The 18,352-nt window shown below is 40.1% G+C and overlaps 3 protein-coding genes across 3 annotated transcripts; 1 reads left to right on the top strand and 2 right to left on the bottom strand.

The window, feature by feature from the left end:
* Positions 1-5,068: 5,068 nt before the first annotated feature.
* LOC104421271 (UDP-glucosyltransferase 29) lies at positions 5,069-6,464 on the bottom strand. Its single transcript, XM_010033167.3, has 2 exons — positions 5,941-6,464; positions 5,069-5,616 (listed from the first exon to the last, which is right to left on the bottom strand). The coding sequence occupies exons 1-2, from the start codon at positions 6,362-6,364 to the stop codon at positions 5,267-5,269; spliced, it is 774 nt and encodes a 257-aa protein (XP_010031469.2). The 5' UTR covers positions 6,365-6,464; the 3' UTR covers positions 5,069-5,266.
* Positions 6,465-6,859: 395 nt separating this feature from the next.
* LOC104421270 (tRNA dimethylallyltransferase 2) lies at positions 6,860-11,426 on the top strand. The gene is made up of 11 exons (XM_039303713.1): positions 6,860-7,089; positions 7,171-7,250; positions 7,345-7,413; positions 7,837-7,909; positions 7,979-8,099; position 8,229; positions 8,921-8,995; positions 9,802-10,191; positions 10,631-10,706; positions 10,794-10,957; positions 11,081-11,426. Exons 1-11 carry the CDS (start codon positions 6,945-6,947, stop codon positions 11,219-11,221), a joined length of 1,335 nt encoding a protein of 444 aa, XP_039159647.1. The 5' UTR covers positions 6,860-6,944; the 3' UTR covers positions 11,222-11,426.
* Positions 11,427-13,768: 2,342 nt separating this feature from the next.
* On the bottom strand, positions 13,769-14,746 carry LOC104423400. The gene is made up of 3 exons (XM_039303697.1): positions 14,446-14,746; positions 14,247-14,357; positions 13,769-14,133 (listed from the first exon to the last, which is right to left on the bottom strand). Exons 1-3 carry the CDS (start codon positions 14,744-14,746, stop codon positions 13,769-13,771), a joined length of 777 nt encoding a protein of 258 aa, XP_039159631.1.
* Between the last annotated feature and the right edge of the window lie 3,606 nt (positions 14,747-18,352).

The following is an 18,352-nucleotide window of genomic DNA, read 5'->3' as shown; positions in this document are numbered from 1 at the left end:
TTTTGGCAAGAAGAAGATGAAGAGAGCAGCTTCTTGGCGAGCTCCAGGAAGAAAGAGATGTGGCCGGGGCTAACCAGGGCAACATGAGTATACTTCGCCGTCGTGGACCGGTGATCGGAGAGTTGGGTGTGTCCATGAGGGAGCAGCCGGCGAGGAATAATGAAGATCTCCAGGCATATAGTGGATATGCTAGATCAAACATATAGAAATTCCTTAAAAAATAATCAGTTCCCTCATTTTTAAATGGCGTAATTGTGGTCCCAACGCACATATGGCTATAGGAACAATCGCAGATTCTTAAGCTACTTAGGCAGTGTTTGATGGAAAATCAATGGTTTAAAAATCATTTTTAAAAAATAATAGCATTTACCGCTTGAATTAATTAGTCAATGAAGAATGTTTTCATCGATAACAATTAATGTTTAAATATTTTTGGAGATAATATTTTTTTTTCATTCATTATAATCCACAACACATATTTCTTGCATACTAGGTCAACAATCGAGAAACCATTGCTTCACAAACTCTAGTCAAATCAGTTTTGTCACAACCTAAATTTGCCTTATCATGTAAACATTGAATTTTGTCACTTTCACGTATTTAGCCTCAACTTGTGTACATAATAACTCTCAAATTAGAAAATATATCTTTACTTTCACTACACACTCTAATTTTATCCTTAAAGAGACTTTCTAGGGTTCAAATTTCCACGTTTTCAGGGGGAATTGGGATGGGAACGATTTTATTTCAGGAGTAAGTTTCGACTCCCACGCCCTGCAAGAAGACATGGCAAAAGTCTGAGATTGAGTGTTAGTGTAGGATTAGAGTATGATTGACAAAAAAAAAATAACTCGAAGCATTAATCACCTTTTAAGCATACAAGATAACTAAGACCAAACAACTCAATCAAATACACTTTGGCACCACAAGAACCTTGAGACACATTTCTAATGTTTCAAGTAAGGACTTATTAACTCATATTATTCTTTGAGATGAAAATCATCTCTGAGTTAGAACTCATTATCACTTGGACTTGAAATTAGACTTACACCTTAAAACCAAACAAAAGGAATGAACACGTTACAAACTAATGTACAATCTCACAACATCCTATAAGATCTATACCCAAAAGATCATAACATAAGCTAATATTGCACTCCAAATCTACAAGAATAGAGGCTTCACATAGTTGTCCTTCCACCTAAAGGACACGGTCTTAAATACAAACATGATATCAAAATGTATATGATAAAACAGGGAGTTTGTTACACAATTAAAGTTCTAAAATCCATGTAAGAAAATTCTTAACTCCAAACCCAACTGAACCCAACAAATATTATTAGACATAGATATAACTATCTCAGACCATGCCCAAAATCCAATTATGAACAGTCTCCATCAAAAATGCTATTGCTCTATCTCCGTTAATTGAAGAATTTGGAAAAACATTTGGAATGAACACTATGAGCAGCCACAACCCAATGAGTGTTACATTTATTCTAAGTAGATCAAACCTTCATTATATATTTTTATAAAAACAATATCATAACTCATCAACAAATCCAGTACTATATATGTAAGATATAAAAAGTGCGTCATATCTTTTCAACAATTTTTTTGCATATTAGATCAAATAACAATATCCAATCAATAATAACAAATCAATAATCTAGTTTATATTATTGTTCAGTCTCTATCAAATTAAACGGCAATGGTCCATTTTATCTATTGATCTAATGCTGAATGTTTAGCTATGATCACGTTTAATGCTCATGATAAAGGTGACTAAGTTTACCTCATTGGCTTGTTTCTCCACCTATATCAGTCGGTGGTTTGGCAAAAAGATCTAGTAAGTATACTTCATCCTCAGTGGTTCTAACCATAACAATATGAATATAATTCACTAACAAAATTCTCCAATAATTCACAATCAGTTTCAAAACTTAGATTCACTAACCAAATCATATTTCTTTTCATGATTCAATTCATCAAACATAGAAGTATCCATAAACCATAATCAAAGTCAAGAACTATTCCTAATTTTTCATAACAAGGATTTTTCATTTACTATTAGCTGGAAATCTGGACCATGAGTCCAATTATTTTTTTAAAAAATTAAGATGAAAAATTCGGAATTTTTACAATAACGATTAGGGATATTAAACTTGCATCATTTGGCTCGGTTTCCTCGATCTCATCCCTCCCTTAAAGAAGATTACCAAAAAACCATTCCATGCTCACAATTGTATATTATGCGCTTGCTCAATATCGTCCGCAGGATCGATCCTCTCCTTGACATGTCAACCCTCGTCCCCGAAATCCAAAGGCCAGAAGATTTCCTTCTGGAACAACACGAATGAAGCGCGAGACACCAGATTCGGGGCGTTGAATCTTCGACGACTTTCGCAAGTTAGCTTTTCTCATTCTGACCGACGATCAAAACACACACATTCATGTTCTTGCTCGGGATTGATCTTCTTCCTCTTCTTCAAGTTCTTGTCCGAACTCTGGTCCAAGAACTACTAAAGAGTATTCGATTCAGTTTTACGTGGGATCCGGAGAGACAGACGTGGGGTTCGAATATGGCGGTGGCATTGGCCGGGGACGACTTCATGCGGCAGATGAGCAGCCGCCGCAGTTGGTGGTCGCTGTCGAGCATGAGGGAGATGTGGAAGGTGTCGGACGTGTTCCAGTGGAGCGTCTGGCAGGTGGTGGAGGAGGAGGAGGAGCTCCAGTGGGCAGCCATGAAGTGGTTGCCGACCTACGATTGGATGCAGAAGGGGATACTGACCCAGGTGCTTAGGTGACTAGATCAGGTGGGGGTTATGGTTACGTCTGGCTTCTGATTGACTTAAGAGACTTTAGGAGGAACAAGTTCTTGCGAGTTTCTTATATGTGGCTGCGGCGGTCCGATTGTGACTAAATTGAGTAGGCAGATTCGGCGGCATGAGACGACGGAAGAGATGACATTTGATTGAAAATGTGCAGGCAAAAGAGGACCTTCTTAGTGAAATGGTGCGTCTATGTGGCTTAAGCAGAAAAAGGAAACATGCATCTCGGCGTTGTAGTTGAATATAAAGCCCTCCATTCGCTTTCGAAAAATATGGTTTTAAAAATATTTTCGAAAATTCATTTTTCAAGAAAATATTATTATTTATTAGTGTTAGTCTAAAACTTAAAAATGAAGTGGAAAGTATTTTTTCTATTCAATAAGGATTTTTTTCTATGTACTTTTTCAATAAATTTTTTTATTATTTTATTTTTTAAAAATCGATTTTTAATTATTTTTTACTTTTAATATTTTTTCTTTCTTTTTATCTTCTTCTTCTTTGGTTGGTCGCGACCACGGCAATGGTCGACAATCGGCCAAAGGCTAGCTTCCTCTAGGTTGCCGATATGGCGAACAACGAGCTCGAGCTCATCGACCTTTGGCCATACTAGATCGGTGAGCCAAAGGCTCATGCTTGTCGCTAGCTCGCCAATCTAGCTAGTGGCAAGGAGCTTGCTGCTCACTAGACATAGGCTCTCCCTCATGCCTTGCGCTCGTTACTAATTTGCTGATCTGGCGAGTGGTGAGCTCGACCTTGCTAGAGGTCGACAAGTGGCAAGCCAGGCAAGGCAGAAAGCTAGCAATAGTGAGCCTTGAGCTGCTCACTAGAGATAGGCTCTCCTCATGCCTTGCGCTCATTACTAATTTGTTGATATGGTGAGTGGTGAGCTCGACCTTGCTAGAGGTTGACAAGTGGCGAGCCAGGCAAGGCAAAATGCTGGCAATAGTGAGCCTTGAGCATGCCTGAGAACTTGGCGAACTCGCCTGAGAACTTGGCGAACTCGACACTTGCCTATGGTCGATTGTCGATCGTAGCCATGCGGCCGATGATTGGCCAAAGAAGAAGGTGGGAAAAAAAAGGAAATAGAAAAGAAAAAAAAAAGAAAAAAAGAAAATTTTAAAATTCAAATTATTAAAAAAGATAACAAGAAAGAAGGGGCCAGAGGGCTATGAGATAAGAGAGAGTGAGTAAGGATAATGTTTTCCCTAATTTGAAAAGTGGAAAACATTTTTCTCTCTTTAAGAAGACTTTTTTCCTTGGATTAGATTATTTTTGGTGAAATGAATATGGGAAAATCTGAAAAATATATTCGCGGAAGTTATTTTTTGCAAACGAACGGATCCTAAAGTCAAAGTTATGTGAAGCTGAAACAAGCCCAACGTGGAAGCTTTTGCTGCTCCAAGAGAAACGACGTCGTTTCCATGCAAACCCCACCTTCCACGGAAACGATGGCTTTTCTTTCTATCTCTCTTCCTAGAACAACAACCTCGTTTCCCTCGCACTCTCTTCCTCTTGTTTGTCTCCGAATTTAGCATCTCAATTATTGATTTCAGCTTATCGGCACACCATGTCGGAAATTTCAGTGAAGCAAATTGCCGATATCAATTAAGTGATGATTTTTCATATTTGCAGCAAGTGAGAGAAAGAAATAATATGGCAGCCAAATGGGTGCGGTACCAAAATTATACCACTCGTTTGTTGTTATCCCGGGAAAGTCCTAAGCATTTCTGATATTTTCTCTCTTTATTTATAGATACAGGTCTTTTTACGAAATTGAGCCTCTTTTTTTTCCTGTCCTGTCGTGTTAGTTTGAGTTTGAGATAGAAAACTTAAGTTTGATTTTTGGTTTGCCAGACTCCTCAACTGCACAAATATTAAATGGCGAACCTTTAGCTATTTTTAACCAGACACTTCGTATTGCAGTAAAATAGAGAACTCAATATATGTCAAAAACTATACTAGTGAGCCTATTTACAAACCTTGGTACTGAACGAACTACATCACATACAAAATGGATCTGAATCAAACAATGGTCGAGGTCCACGATATCTGTCTCCCCCACAAAAAATTTGTGCGGATGTCCATTTGAATGTCTCTACAAGGTTGAAAACATTATGGAGTTCATAACAGATAAAGACTAGAAAGGAAGAAACTTGTCTCCTTGATAAGGAGAGTCAGTACTTATATATAGTATGTGGCTAATTAGGTTACATCTATGTATTCGACTCGTCCAAATCTCTGGACAGCCTTCTTGTTTTTATGTCTTTTTTGCTTTAACCGGGGAAATTGAAGAGTTCGGAAAAGATCAAGAACCAGATCAGATTCGTGAAACATCATTCGAAACGCATCGATTCCTCCTCTTATTTATGCCGCCAACTCTATCAATTATGCCATCAACCAGCAAATCCGAATCTTGGTCCACCAATCATGTCAAGTCACAGTCTCGCCAAGATCAAAAGTTGTTCTTCTCCAAAAAGTCGTTCCAGCTTCTTCATCGCTACGCTCGTCTCCTCCTCTCGCCTCTCCCTGATCCTCGCACTCAGTTCCTTCGCCCTTCTCCGGACTTGCTCGCCTTCTTCTTGAACCACCACTTGCTTGATCGCTTTCGCCACATCCTCCCCTTGGAACCTGCCGTCTTCTCTCTGGACCTCCACGCCAATCCCAAGATCTGCCACCAGTTTGCTGTTCAAGGGCTGATCAAGGTGCATTGGCATGGCTATGATGGGTACGCCGAAGACAATTGCCTCCAATGCGGAGCTCCAACCGCAGTGACTCACAAACCCACCTGTTATATCACCGGTTATGGTTTCACAACATTGAATAAAATGTTGTGTAGGGCTAATAGTTTTCATTTCGCAAATCATGAAAAAGCCTTTTCCCTCCACTTAGCCCCATTCTAGGTAATTTATTGATAGTTTTTGTAGGAACCAGGTGATCCTATTTGATCAAATACCTAGCAACAAACTCCTATGTTCCTTTCATTAAAGTATTTCTAAACAAGTTCCTAGATAACAAACTTAAAGATTTTCTTATTGATGATATCAGTATTGAGGATAATGACGATATTGATATTTTAAACTCCGATATTAGCTTTGTTGGCACGAAATACCTATGCTCGGGTGCATGAGGATCTTGGCCTGAGGAGCCCATCCTTGGACCACCATGCCTCTATCCTCTGTCCTCTCCAAGAACCCTTCAGGCAAGGCTTCAACGAGGCTCACCGTCTCCCCGTCTCCTCCAGGAAACCTCACCACCCACACGAACCCCACTTCTTCGCTCGCAAGCTCCAGCCCGCGCGCCATCTCCTCCATCTCCTCCTTCGATAAGAAGCACTCGCTCCCGAACGACACGAACACCACTGAGCCCCTCTCCCTCCCCTCCAGCCACCCCATTATCTCCCCCTCGTCGTCTCTAGCATTGCCTCCGGCCGGTTCTCGATTAAGAGGCCTGACGGCGACGACCTCCTTACCGATGCGCTTGGCGAGGATGCTTCGCTGTTGTGGACTGGTGATCCGCGAGTTGGGTGCATCCATGGCCGTCGTGGTGAATTTGGTGATGTATGAGCAGCGGGTGAGGAATGATGAAAATCTCCTTATTAACAGATATATGTTATATAGTTGGGAAAAGAGATGAAAATCGCATGACAACACGAAACTTTAGAAATGCAAGACCAAATAAATACATTCTTCAAAAAAGAATCTATTCCCTCCCTCATATTTTCAAATGGCATAATTGAGGCCACAGAAACAATTGCTGAAATTTTAAGCTAATTAGGCCATTTTGATTTTAAATTTAAATTGAATAAATTTAAAAAAAAGAAAAAAATATCCATTTTATTTTTGAATTTAAATAATAAAAATTCAGAAGAAAGAGTGAGTAATGTAAGGGCTTTGTCTGTATAGGCCCAAAAGGCATATGAGCTCCTGGCCCAGTCCATACTTGGCCCGACCCGGAGTCGGCGGACCCGATTTCCTCCCTTTTACCCGGGCTGGAGGCCGGAGAGGAGTCGAACGCACCCCGGTAGATGGACGGCGGCGCTGCACCGGAGCGAACCTCGAACCCCGGCGACGGAGCCCCGCCTCAGGCGGGCGGAAGCCGAAGGTGGTGGTCGTAATGGGCCCCACAGGCTCCGGCAAGTCGCGCCTGGCCATCGACCTGGCGTCCCACTTCCCCGTCGAGGTCGTCAACGCCGACTCCATGCAGGTCTACCGCGGCCTCGACGTGCTCACCAACAAGGTCCCCCTCGATCAACAGCAAGGTATTCCCGCGAAAACCCTCTTGATTTCCGACCTTGATTGTCGTCGTTTTGGAGCTTTTCACGAATTTTGTTGTTGTGCAGGCGTGCCGCATCATCTTTTGGGCACCGTGAGCCCGAACGTGGAGTTCACGGCCAAGGCGTTTAGGGACGCTGCTGTTCCTGTGAGTTCGCCTCCTTTGACCGACGATTACATGTGAATCTCATTTTTGTGTTTTGGGTGAGATTGAGAACTTAGTTTTTTTCCCCGAATTTCAGCTCATTGATGAGATCTTGTCTCGAAATAAGTTGCCGGTCATCGTTGGGGGTACAAATTACTACATCCAGGTAGAGTGTGCAGACCTTATGCTCTTAACGCGAGATTGTAAAGATGGGTTCGCATAAATTTTGTCGCTTTAAGTCCATCCCTCGTCAAGGTCAATTTTTTAACTTAGTTTCCTGACTGAATGTGAGTGCTCAGCTTCTGGACTATGAGATTATTTAGTTGCCAATGCCTGATGGGGATGGCTTTTTAATGTCTCTACATGTCCTGTGTTGTTTTTGCACTTATGATGCTCTACCTGATTCTACCGTGTGAATCTCAGCGATGTATCTGTGGCTGGAAAACGGAACTTTTGATCTTCTTTTTACTCAATTTGGATCTATAGCAATTGGTAGTTCAGGAGATGGATTTTGATGGGTATATCCCGGGAGAAATTTGTTCACTTTAGGTGTTTGGTTAATTTTCTTTATCTCTTTGTTGCCAACTAGGCTCTTGTGACTCCGTTTCTTCTGGATGATTCGATGGATCACATGAATGACGGCCACTTAGATGAAACTCCTGGTAATTGTTACTCTCTTGCTTGTGCCCCTGCGGTTATTGTACATTAACGATTGCTTCGTTGAATCTCAGGTGATGAGCATGGCGATTGCGAAGTTGACTTCAACAGAGACAGGGAGGCTCCCACCTTCGATCGCTTGAAAGACATTGATCCAGTTGCTGCACAAAGAATTCATCCGAATAACCAGAGAAAGTATGGATGCTAGTGTAGTTGTCATTCAACACACAATCGTAAATCAAAATATGGAATTTAAGAATTGGGTGAATATATTGATTTGTATGGCTTCAGTTTCAATTGTGAACTTATATTGATGTAATTTAGGGTACTTGAAAAAATGCACATATTTTAGGCTGTTAAATGAAGCGAAAGATTCAATTCCTACTCAATAAAGTACAAAAACAGGGTTTGTCAATGAATTGATTTGCACCTACTTCAATTGCACATTTCCCTGTTCAGCAGGTTATATTTCCATATACATTTAGGTCTATGCACATTAGCAGACTCATGGTCATGGAATTCCATAATTTCTGCCAATTCAAGAGAGCAAATAGTTCGTAGGATTTAACAACTTATAGATACCACTGTGGAAAAGCAATTATTTTCTTCATGCTGAGTGCCTGCATAGAACTTGAAACTGAGCAATATTTTGATGACTTTCAAAGCACCTATGCATTTCAATAGGAAATGAACTCAAAATCAGTCCCAAATGACAATGCAAGCATGCCTTGCCACAGATCTTCCTAAGGCAGGGCGTAATAGGGAAATTCTGATGTCAAATCAGACTTTTGGCAAGGATTTGTAGCATTTTCTGAATCCCACTGTAGTCACGAATGATTAGTATTGCTGGATCATGTCTCTGTATTATCTGTTTATGCCTTTTCCTCTTAGTTTTTATAAGGTGAAATTATTATACTCCTACTTTTTAGAATTCCTGGTTTTCTGTAACTATAAATTGTATAACATAGGCAGAGAGATATTGTTTGACTGAAGCTATTGTGCTGGATCCTTTGCAGGTCAATCAATATCTTAATTTGTATGCTCAATCAGGGCTCCTTCCCAGTGAACTATTTCAGAGCAGAACTTTAGAGGTTGGTCAACTTGCTTATTGTTTATGATTAGGTGCATCTACAAATTTTGTCTTGATACGTACTTAAGTAGCTCAATCAGTTGGTCTTTAGGTTTCATTTGTGCCTTTTTAAACATGACATATTTGTAGTGGCATTAACTTGAAGCACCAGAGTAACAAACTTTATTGGTAAGTTTTGTGAATCTGTAGTTGTTTTTCTGGGTATTTTATTTCCAACTTTTTTATCGAAAATATTTGTCTATCTATGAATGATTGGTGTATCTACAGTGTTTGAAAAACTTGGTAATTGACCTCATATAGGCATGAGTGATAGGACTTATCAAAGCTGCCATTACCTCAGTCTACTTTTATCCTGTAACTTTTTATAAAGTTTTATCGCTATCCTAGGAATGGATTTATTTAAGTTAAGTGCAAGTAAACATTCTTGCACTTCATGCATAAATAGCTTCTGATATGAACATGGTCTCTAGATTCTGGAGGTTTTAATATTTTAAAATAATCCTTCATATTCAAATATAGGGTTCGTTTATTGACTTCTTGAAAGTAAAAAGTAATTATTTTGATTTTGCTGCCAAAATTTAAAGCAAAATTCAAGTTTCAAAATTTTATGAAAGTAAGGATGTGAATTTGTACTCAAGATTAGAAAAATCAATATGCATGTGCCCCAGTTTTTGAAAGAGCATAGAAGATCAAAAGTAAAAGTCACTCCAGACATACTCTAGAGAAGTGGGTAACGAAATTTTATCCCCTTACATCATAGCACTGACGTAGAGAGGGATACCCTTTCCTTTCATTGTGGCAGGGCAGAACTGGGGGCGTGTTGAGAATTCAAAGTATGATTGCTGTTTTATATGTGTGGATGCATGTCTTCCTGTTCTCGATCAATATGTGGAGCAAAGAGTTGACTGCATGATGGAAGCTGGATTGCTTAGTGAAGTCTGCGACATCTACTGCCCTAACTCAAATTACACTCAAGGTCTGCGCCAAGCAATTGGGGTTCGAGAATTTGAGGATTTTCTGCAGGTTTACATTGGTGACGCTGGTGACTCTGAAACAAGCAGTTTTCATGATAAGAGTATGTTGAAAGAAAACATTGGGTTGATCTTGGCATCCCTGCCAACAAATAAACTAAAAGTGTTATTACAAGAAGCCGTTGACAAGTTTAAACTAAACACTCGAAGACTTGTACATCGACAGGTGAGTATAGTGTGGTGAAGCATGTAAGTAATATGATTCATATTCCATCAAGTATGGTATATTTTTCTGTCAATCTATCTCTTCTACCGAGTGGTGCCAAAGCCTAAATCCTTCTTCTAGGAACACATCTCATGATATTCATTCAGTACATACTATGAAAATCTGTTACGTGTAATACCTTCAGTTTGTCTAATAGCTTGAAGCCAGATGCTTTTTGGTTTCTCAACAATGTTTATGTGATGTTCAAGTAGTGAAGGTTGTTCTCACTTCTTTTTCAGACCAGGATCCCTTTTTTTCATATCTTTCTTGAGGTGCCGATGTATATTCGGTTGCTTGAGAACCGAAGCATGCAAAGATTCAGATCTTTCAACTCCCATTTTCTAGCTTGATATCATTATGGCTGTGCTTTCTAGTGAGACGAGTTTCTGTTGTTTCACAGAAAAGGAGGATCTGTCGACTACAGACATTGTTTGGGTGGAACATCCATTATGTGAATGCAACAGAAGCTATCTCATGTATACAAATCTCCTTTCTAAACGATTTCATTTTGCTGTCAGTTTTTCTATTCTCACGTCATTTCTTGTAATGTTATCCCATTTTAGGTCGGTCAGAAGACTCCTGGATCAAGCAAGTAGTTCAACCTTCCGTGCAGTGTATAAGATCTTTCTATGAAGAGAGAGTGAGCATCGTGCCTGATGATGAAGCCCCAAAAGGCTCTGCTACTAATCTTCTGCAAAGAGACTTGTGGACTCAATATATTTGCAAGGTAAGCAAAAGCCTCGAATGTTGTGTGGAGTATTTCTTTTTCCTGAATTTGCCCTGTCCTTCAACTCGTTCTGCAAAGTTGTTTTTCATTGTCTTTGATATGTTTGAGCCCGAATTTTTACAGGCCTGTGGCGATCGTGTGCTCAGAGGAGCACATGAATGGGAACAACACAAGCAGGGCCGAGCTCATCGAAAACGAAGTGCACGGTTGAGAAAGTCTCTAAATCAAGGCTTGGTCACTGTAGCGGAACAACAACAACGGTAGCAATAATAGGAGTCCTTTTAGGGGTTGGTTTAAAAAATTTATAGCAACGTTTCATATGGCTATTCATCATTAGTGATGAGAATGTTTATCGTCCACATCAGGTCATCGATGTAGTGAGATTTTCGACCTTAATATGTTGCAAGCTACCATACTGAGCTTAAACTTTAGGCTCCCTTTTGTCCATTATTATTGTCTTTTACATTTACGTTTGACTGTTCTATTGATATGCACGGTGAGGATTCATTCACACATAGTCTCGTGAAATAGTGCTCGCGTATCAATGTATTTTTCACGTTTCAGACATGATTTCACAGTTTCATTTCCTCCTCCGATGAAAAAATCCCCATCTTATTTATTTTGATGCATCGTTTTTTTTTATTAGTTTTTAGAGACTAAATAGTATAAATGTTGAACCACCGGCCGCGGTGGCTCCACTGGCTAAGACTACTGATCCTTAACGAAGAGGTGAAGGGTTCAAAACCCAGGGGAGGCGTGTATTGGGTGTGACTCGGAGTGGTGGGTTTTCCCTTAAGAGTCACCTAAGCAGGGGTTTACGGTGCGGTTGTCGAGGTACCGGCAGTTCCTGCCCTCCAAAGACAAAAAAAAAAAAAGTATAAATGTTGACCTCCAGCACAAAAAAAAAAAAAAAAAGTATAAATGTTGACGTAAAAATTAATTTTTTGAGAAATAGGGGTGAAACAATAAGAAGTAATACCGACGAGGCCAGCCTTGTAAGGGTCAATTGACCCTAGCACGGTTGACCCTAGCACGGTGATGGCGTCATCACGGCACGTAAGCGAGTGCTTCCCCTCAACTTTTTTTTAAGAAAAAAACTTTTCAATCTAATTTTAATCAAAGTGAGGAGGGAAATAGTGTCATTAGTTGGTTTTGCACTTTTCATTAACTTAATGGCAACGTAGGAAAAGTGCAAGTAATAACAAAATCACGTAAGCATTTCTACCACTCAAATTGGACAGAGCTAATGGAGGTATGTGATTGCATAAACTGGAATAAATTTTAGGATTTGATTGTCCAAATTAAAAGTTTCATGACTTTGTTGTAATTTCACAAAATTTCAATTGCACTTCTAGCATTTGTGTATGTTAATGCCAAGGGAACTAGCTAAAAAGAGCACTCCTTAAACACATTAAATAAGCATAATCTTGACTTTCAATCCACTTCTAGCGCATATTGCTTAGAAAAATCAATGTATTAAAGATTGAAAGCTTTCTTTATTCGTCAAATCTCACGAAAAACAATCTCCAAACACCTTGTTGGGAGTTTTGAAACGAGCCTGAGGGAGGGAGGGGAGGTTGATGTGGCAGTGCAGAAGAAGATGAGGAAGATGAAGAAGAGAGCAGCTTCTCGCGAGCTCGAGGAAGCGAGAAACGTGACCATGGGCTGGCTAAGGCAGCATGAGGATACTTTGCCGAGGAGGAAAGGTGATCGGCGAGTTGGGGACGGCCATGGCCATTGCGGTGTCTGAGAAGAGCTTGACGGAACGGAGGCAGGTGGGGTGATGACTAATGAGGATTTCCTTACTAAAAGATATAAAGTTGGAAACGAGATGATAATCCAAAGGCAATAAGAATCATTCCCTCTTTCAAATGGCATAACTCATGTCGCAACTAATGATACATACCACCGTAGAAGCAGTCACCGATTCGTGATTATTCCATTATCTAATTCTTTAAACTCTAGACTTGGATTCTACTTGCTAAATCGAAAAATTTGGAGTCCATTCAATTTCTGTCGCTTTGTTAAATTTTCACTAAATATTTTCGTACGTCAAGTTTTTATCAGATGCAAGTAATTAATGCTTCATTTCGAAATTATCAACAACGGACCCTATCACAAAGCCTCTTATTATTCACGTTAATGAAATTTCTCAAAAATATGCTCGTATATAAAAGTACATGTGAATTTGGTGCCACATCCTAAATATAATGGATCCTACTTCTTATCTATAAGAAATTTTAAAAAAAAAAAAATTCCATTTGGATTTGAATTTTAAAAAAATAAAAATTCAGAAGTAAGAGTGAGTAATTTAAGGGCTCTGTTTGTTTTGTGGAAGCATAATTCTTTTTCCTCTGTAATTTTGCTTGGCTTGATTCCTCGTTTTTTGTTTCTGTGATATTGTGGTAATGTATAGCTGTTTATTTCCCCGGAAATCCGCTGTTGTACCATTACATAATGAAGGAAAATAAAGTCCTTCTACTTCATGACTTACATTTCTCCTCCTCTCTTTCTTTCTTTAAATTATCTGAAAGATTGAATCGTTATAATCCAAGCAAACATTCACGCAACAAAGACAACACCAATGCAATTCTTACCCATGAAAACTTATCACCACCTTCTCCACCAGCCAAACAAGATCAAAAGAAGGATACAAATCTTATAATGATAGAAGTATTTACATCTTCAAATACCAACAGAGAGAAAGAGCATCATAGACTATGTGACAATGTTGGCAATCACAAGACGGTAAAAAAGAAACCCCGAAAAACACACAATGAGCTCGGAACAAGTATCATCTGTCCATGCGAATCAACAATGAAAAAAGGTGGATCCATGTCGTGTCGTGAAAGTGAACGTCGCAAATTCTGGTGGATTCTTCTTTTTTTTCGCATTTGATTGTTCTTCTCTGAACAACCAAGCCTGTACATCCCACGCAATCTCGACCTTCAAGCCATCCGCCAAAATCTTCGTTTGCATTCCCCTGAAGTTCCAATGCAACTTCCTCACCTTCAATGCAGGCTGCTTCCCTATATGAACGGACAGCGCTGGATTCTCCTCCAGACCCTCCGTCTCCACTCCACTGCATTGTATCAGAACATCGTCGAATGGCCCATTTCTGGTGAGCCGAGCCTCGATGCCATGGAGCCTTTCGCCTTTGTAGGCCAATGTACACTCTGCTCGCGAAACAAGAAAGAAATCAAGCGCTTGCAACACCGTGGTACACTGTTTCGGGACATCCCCGAGAAGAAAAGCTACTTGTGAGTCCACAAGGACCAGAAGAGAGAACCCTCGACGGGGTCCAGTCCCGTGTCGTACTTAACTTGGGAGAAATCCCAGACGACTGCTATTTCGGCGCTCTCGTACTTTGAGTTCCCGGCCTCTGTTCCGCTCAGAGACGCTGGGGTTTATGCAGACTTTGTACTTGAAGAGAGTACATGGGTCATCGCCGCCAATGATGTGAAGACTAACAAGAAGCTCGTGGAGACCGGTGGGTGTTGTGTACCAGGAGAGGGTGGTGGTGAGGTGGTGGTGATTGGGAAGAGCGGTTTCGTAAACCCAATTGGTTCGAGTTCGCAGTGAACTAGGAAGTGAAGTAGGAGGAGCAAGAGAAGTAATATGATGACCGTTTTTGAGTGAAGCCGGTAAAGGAGGAACAAGCGAAGCCGACGCATTCGGAAGCAAAGGAGAGATGGTGGTGCTTCTCGAAGCCGAATTGCGAGTACGCGAAGAGACGAAGGCGGCAATGGCTTTCACGTCCTTGCAGAAGCGAGAGAACTTGCGTTTCATGGTCGATGTCGAAGTTTTTCTTGGAAAAATTCTGAAAGGCAGAGAGAGATGGAGTTTCATGGTCGATGTCGAAGTTTTTCTTGGAAAAACTTTGGAAGGGAGAAGCTATGTTATATAGAGGGGAGGGACTGCTGAAGTAGTCAAATGATTTCAAAATCTTTTCCGACAATCATATCTTAATTAACACGGACTTAACCGGGCCTCGTGAACAGCTTCGAAACAATAACTACTTATATTGGAAGGTTAGTAACGAACTTTTGAACGTCGGATAACAGTCTGCTCCGAGAAACTAATCATTACATGAACTTGGTGCGTCCCACGGTAGAAAACTCAGTTTAGTTCAACAACTTGACGGTTAAGTATTCCGTCGGTTGGCTTGAGTTAGTTTAAATGTGAGAATGCGATTTTGATTTGAATCCAAACCAATGTTAAAATTCTCTTTATTTCGTGAAAAATAAATAATTTATAAAATATTTTTCTAAAAAGGATTACTTGTATCTCTTGAAACATTTATCAATGAAATATGTTTACATAATTGACAATAATTTATGCCTTAAATATTTCCGTAGACGATAAAAATATTTTTCATTCCTTCATTTTTTAGAAAACAAGTGATCATTTTACGAAAAAGATATTTTTAAAATTATTTATTTTCTGTGAAATAAACGCACTCCAAACTTAGAGCACATCATCTTTGGATAATCTATCAAATTAGAGATCATAGCGTTGGATCAGATCAAACTTCGGGGATTAGATGATTAGCAGGATTAATCCACTTGCATTCAACTTCTTGTCCAAGGTCTCTCCCTCTTCCAGATGAGTGGCGAACTTACTCGAGAGGCGTGGGCTCACTTTTCGGATTCTTTCCTTCACTGAATGACAAACTAATAATGGGTTGCCGATAATGTCTTTCGCTTTCGTTGTCCGAAGTCACCAGACCCCAACTTGAAACTTTCCTCTGATAGCCTCTGGAGGTGGTCATGAACAAACGATAATTGACGTAAGGGTTGTTGCATCTTCAGTAAAAACAGAATGTAGTCATTAAAATCTCAAAAACCATTCATTTTGAACGAGAGAGCGATTAATTTAGTCCGACATGGGAGCGTCTAAACGTATCAATAGATCACAAGGTTTGTGAAATCGCCCGCAATCTTATAGGAAATGACCTAGGAATGTCTCATCTTTTCTCTCTTTATGTATAAACACGAGCCTCCTTTCACAAATCGAATTTTTCGCTTTGATTTAGTTTGAGTTTGAGGAATAATACTTAAATTCTACTTTGGTTTGCCATCCTCCTAAATTGCACAAAAATGAAAAGGCGAACCTTTAGCTAATTTTTACCGGACATTTCGTATCTCGGTTACGTAAAGAAATCAATATATGTCAAGATTATACCGGTTAGCTTACTTACGTACTTATGTGCAGAATCAACGCATCGTATACAAAGTAAATTTGAATTAATCATTAGTCTTAGTCCACAATATTTGTGGAAAATTATCAAAAAAAGTTATAAATCTTTTTGCAATTGTGCCCATTTAATCAATTTGACCAATTTTGACATGAAATCACGGACATGAATCTCGGCTGTCCTACACGGCATGGCGACATTGATGTGGACATTCTTAAAAAATATTGAGATTTCCGCTAGATGTCACAGGAATAAAAAAGAATAGTATCATGTGATTGTAGTAGGGGAGATAAGTTTCCAATCTGGTCCAGTTTCCAGGCATTTCGGCAGAACTGATCTAGTTCAAATGAGAGAATACCTCGAATTTCCATAAGAGGTGAAGGTGACCCAAAAAAGGGGAAGACCGAAAGGTGAGAGTAGTCATGAGGGTCATGGGACGAAAAGGAAAGATCGAAAGAGGAGAGGAGATGTGCGTAAGACATTTAAAAATGAAAAAGATAAAACTAATTTGTCCGGCTCATTCCTTAAAATCGGGAACCAGACCAACATTCTAGAATTGGACACAATCGGCTAGTTTGGTCGATTCGATGCAGGTTCTCGATTCAGCTGTATCCGTAGTCAAGTGTCAAACTCCTATTAGACTATGGATATTCAATCTCGATTACAAATAAGTAAATTTTGTTTGGTACAGTCTTTCTCAAACTTCGCGAGAAAATTAATTTGCAAAATTGATATTTATCTGAATCTTCTTAATTAGTTTATCCAGTGAATTCGAAACTGGTCGATTTTTTGCCGTAACTATCCTTGCGCGTTCAGTGAATTATTTTCTTTATTAAAACGTGGATTTTCGTCCTTCCCAATTCCCCGAAAATTGATTTCTCGGTCGCTTTTTAAGCGCCAGAATCCGACTCCCAAATTCGTCCAACGCCACTAAGCCCTTCCCTCTTGATCACCACCGTGTCTCTATTGGATTCCCAGACCCAGAAACGGAAGAGTAGCCCTGAGACTTCTGAAGTCTTCGACTCCTTGTTTGGCTTCCTCATGGACTTTGCCGACAAGGCCCTCAGCCTAAGCACAGAGCCATTGTCGATGAAGATGCGACGAACGAAGTTGGTGATGACAAGCAGGAGCCACCGGAGAACGAGGGCGATGGTAATGCAGGGGAATTGTTCGACAAATTGCCCGTAGAAGGCAAGGGACGTGCTCGGCGAGATCCTGGGGAACACGTTGGACAACCTCCTGAGGACGGGATTGAAGCGTTTCTGGTGAGGTGTTTCAACGGGCTGTTCCCGAAGCCCGCGGGGCGCAGAGAGGATCAAGTGCAGAATGATAGCCGTACCTCCCCAATCCCAAGAGGCTTCCGCGATACAGAGCGCTCCGGAATCTTCCCTGGCCTTCCCGAGTAATTTTCCCAAAGATGACCTCGTTCAAGCCGGCATGTCTGTGAACTACGGCCGTCGTTGGCAGCGACACCCTGGCCGTGTTGCTTGAAGAAGGGATAAGAGAAAGGGCGACTCGGAAGAGCGCACGGTCTGGTGTCTTAATATAGTTACCCTCTTAGTTCTTCCTCGTTCGGGCAATAAGTGTCTTTCGCACCCCTATCAACCTTATCATTATCAAGTAAATGTATTGGAAGTAAAAATAAGAACAATACGTGTTTGTTGATCGATTGGGTAAGCCTTTACAAAGAACACGCTTGGGGTATTTATACCCTTTTTATCGACAAGTACATACGACGGTCACTAAAAAATTTAAATATGCCTTGCGTGGCTCTTGTTATTTAGCATCACTTATCTACAAAAAATTGCAATTTTTTAAATCATCAACCCCAATTCCTCACATCCTACACTCCTATCTCGGTCAACAGCGATGCTATACACTTACGTTACATTTAACTAAAATAAATTTCTATATCATAAAAAATCCCAAACTTGATATAGACGTAACAAATTCATCTTACATTAGCCTCTGTCTCATATCCTCGTCAAAGGGTTGACCTCGATATAGTCACAAACAAGTAAGATGAGTGGCATTTGACATGGTTTTGACATGGAAATTTAACATAAATGGATCTCCTAAAATGATGTTGTATTAGGGAGTTGGATTTGAAGAAAATAAACTCTACTAAATACATACTACCACATACATATTTGCACATCACTAACCATGTCTATCAATACGAAAACCATACTTTCGTA

This window comes from Eucalyptus grandis, chromosome 10, assembly GCF_016545825.1.
Source record: "Eucalyptus grandis isolate ANBG69807.140 chromosome 10, ASM1654582v1, whole genome shotgun sequence".
Classification (NCBI taxonomy): Eukaryota; Viridiplantae; Streptophyta; class Magnoliopsida; order Myrtales; family Myrtaceae; genus Eucalyptus; species Eucalyptus grandis.
Note: the sequence above shows the minus strand (reverse complement) of the source record. Positions and strands in the feature narration are given on the sequence as shown.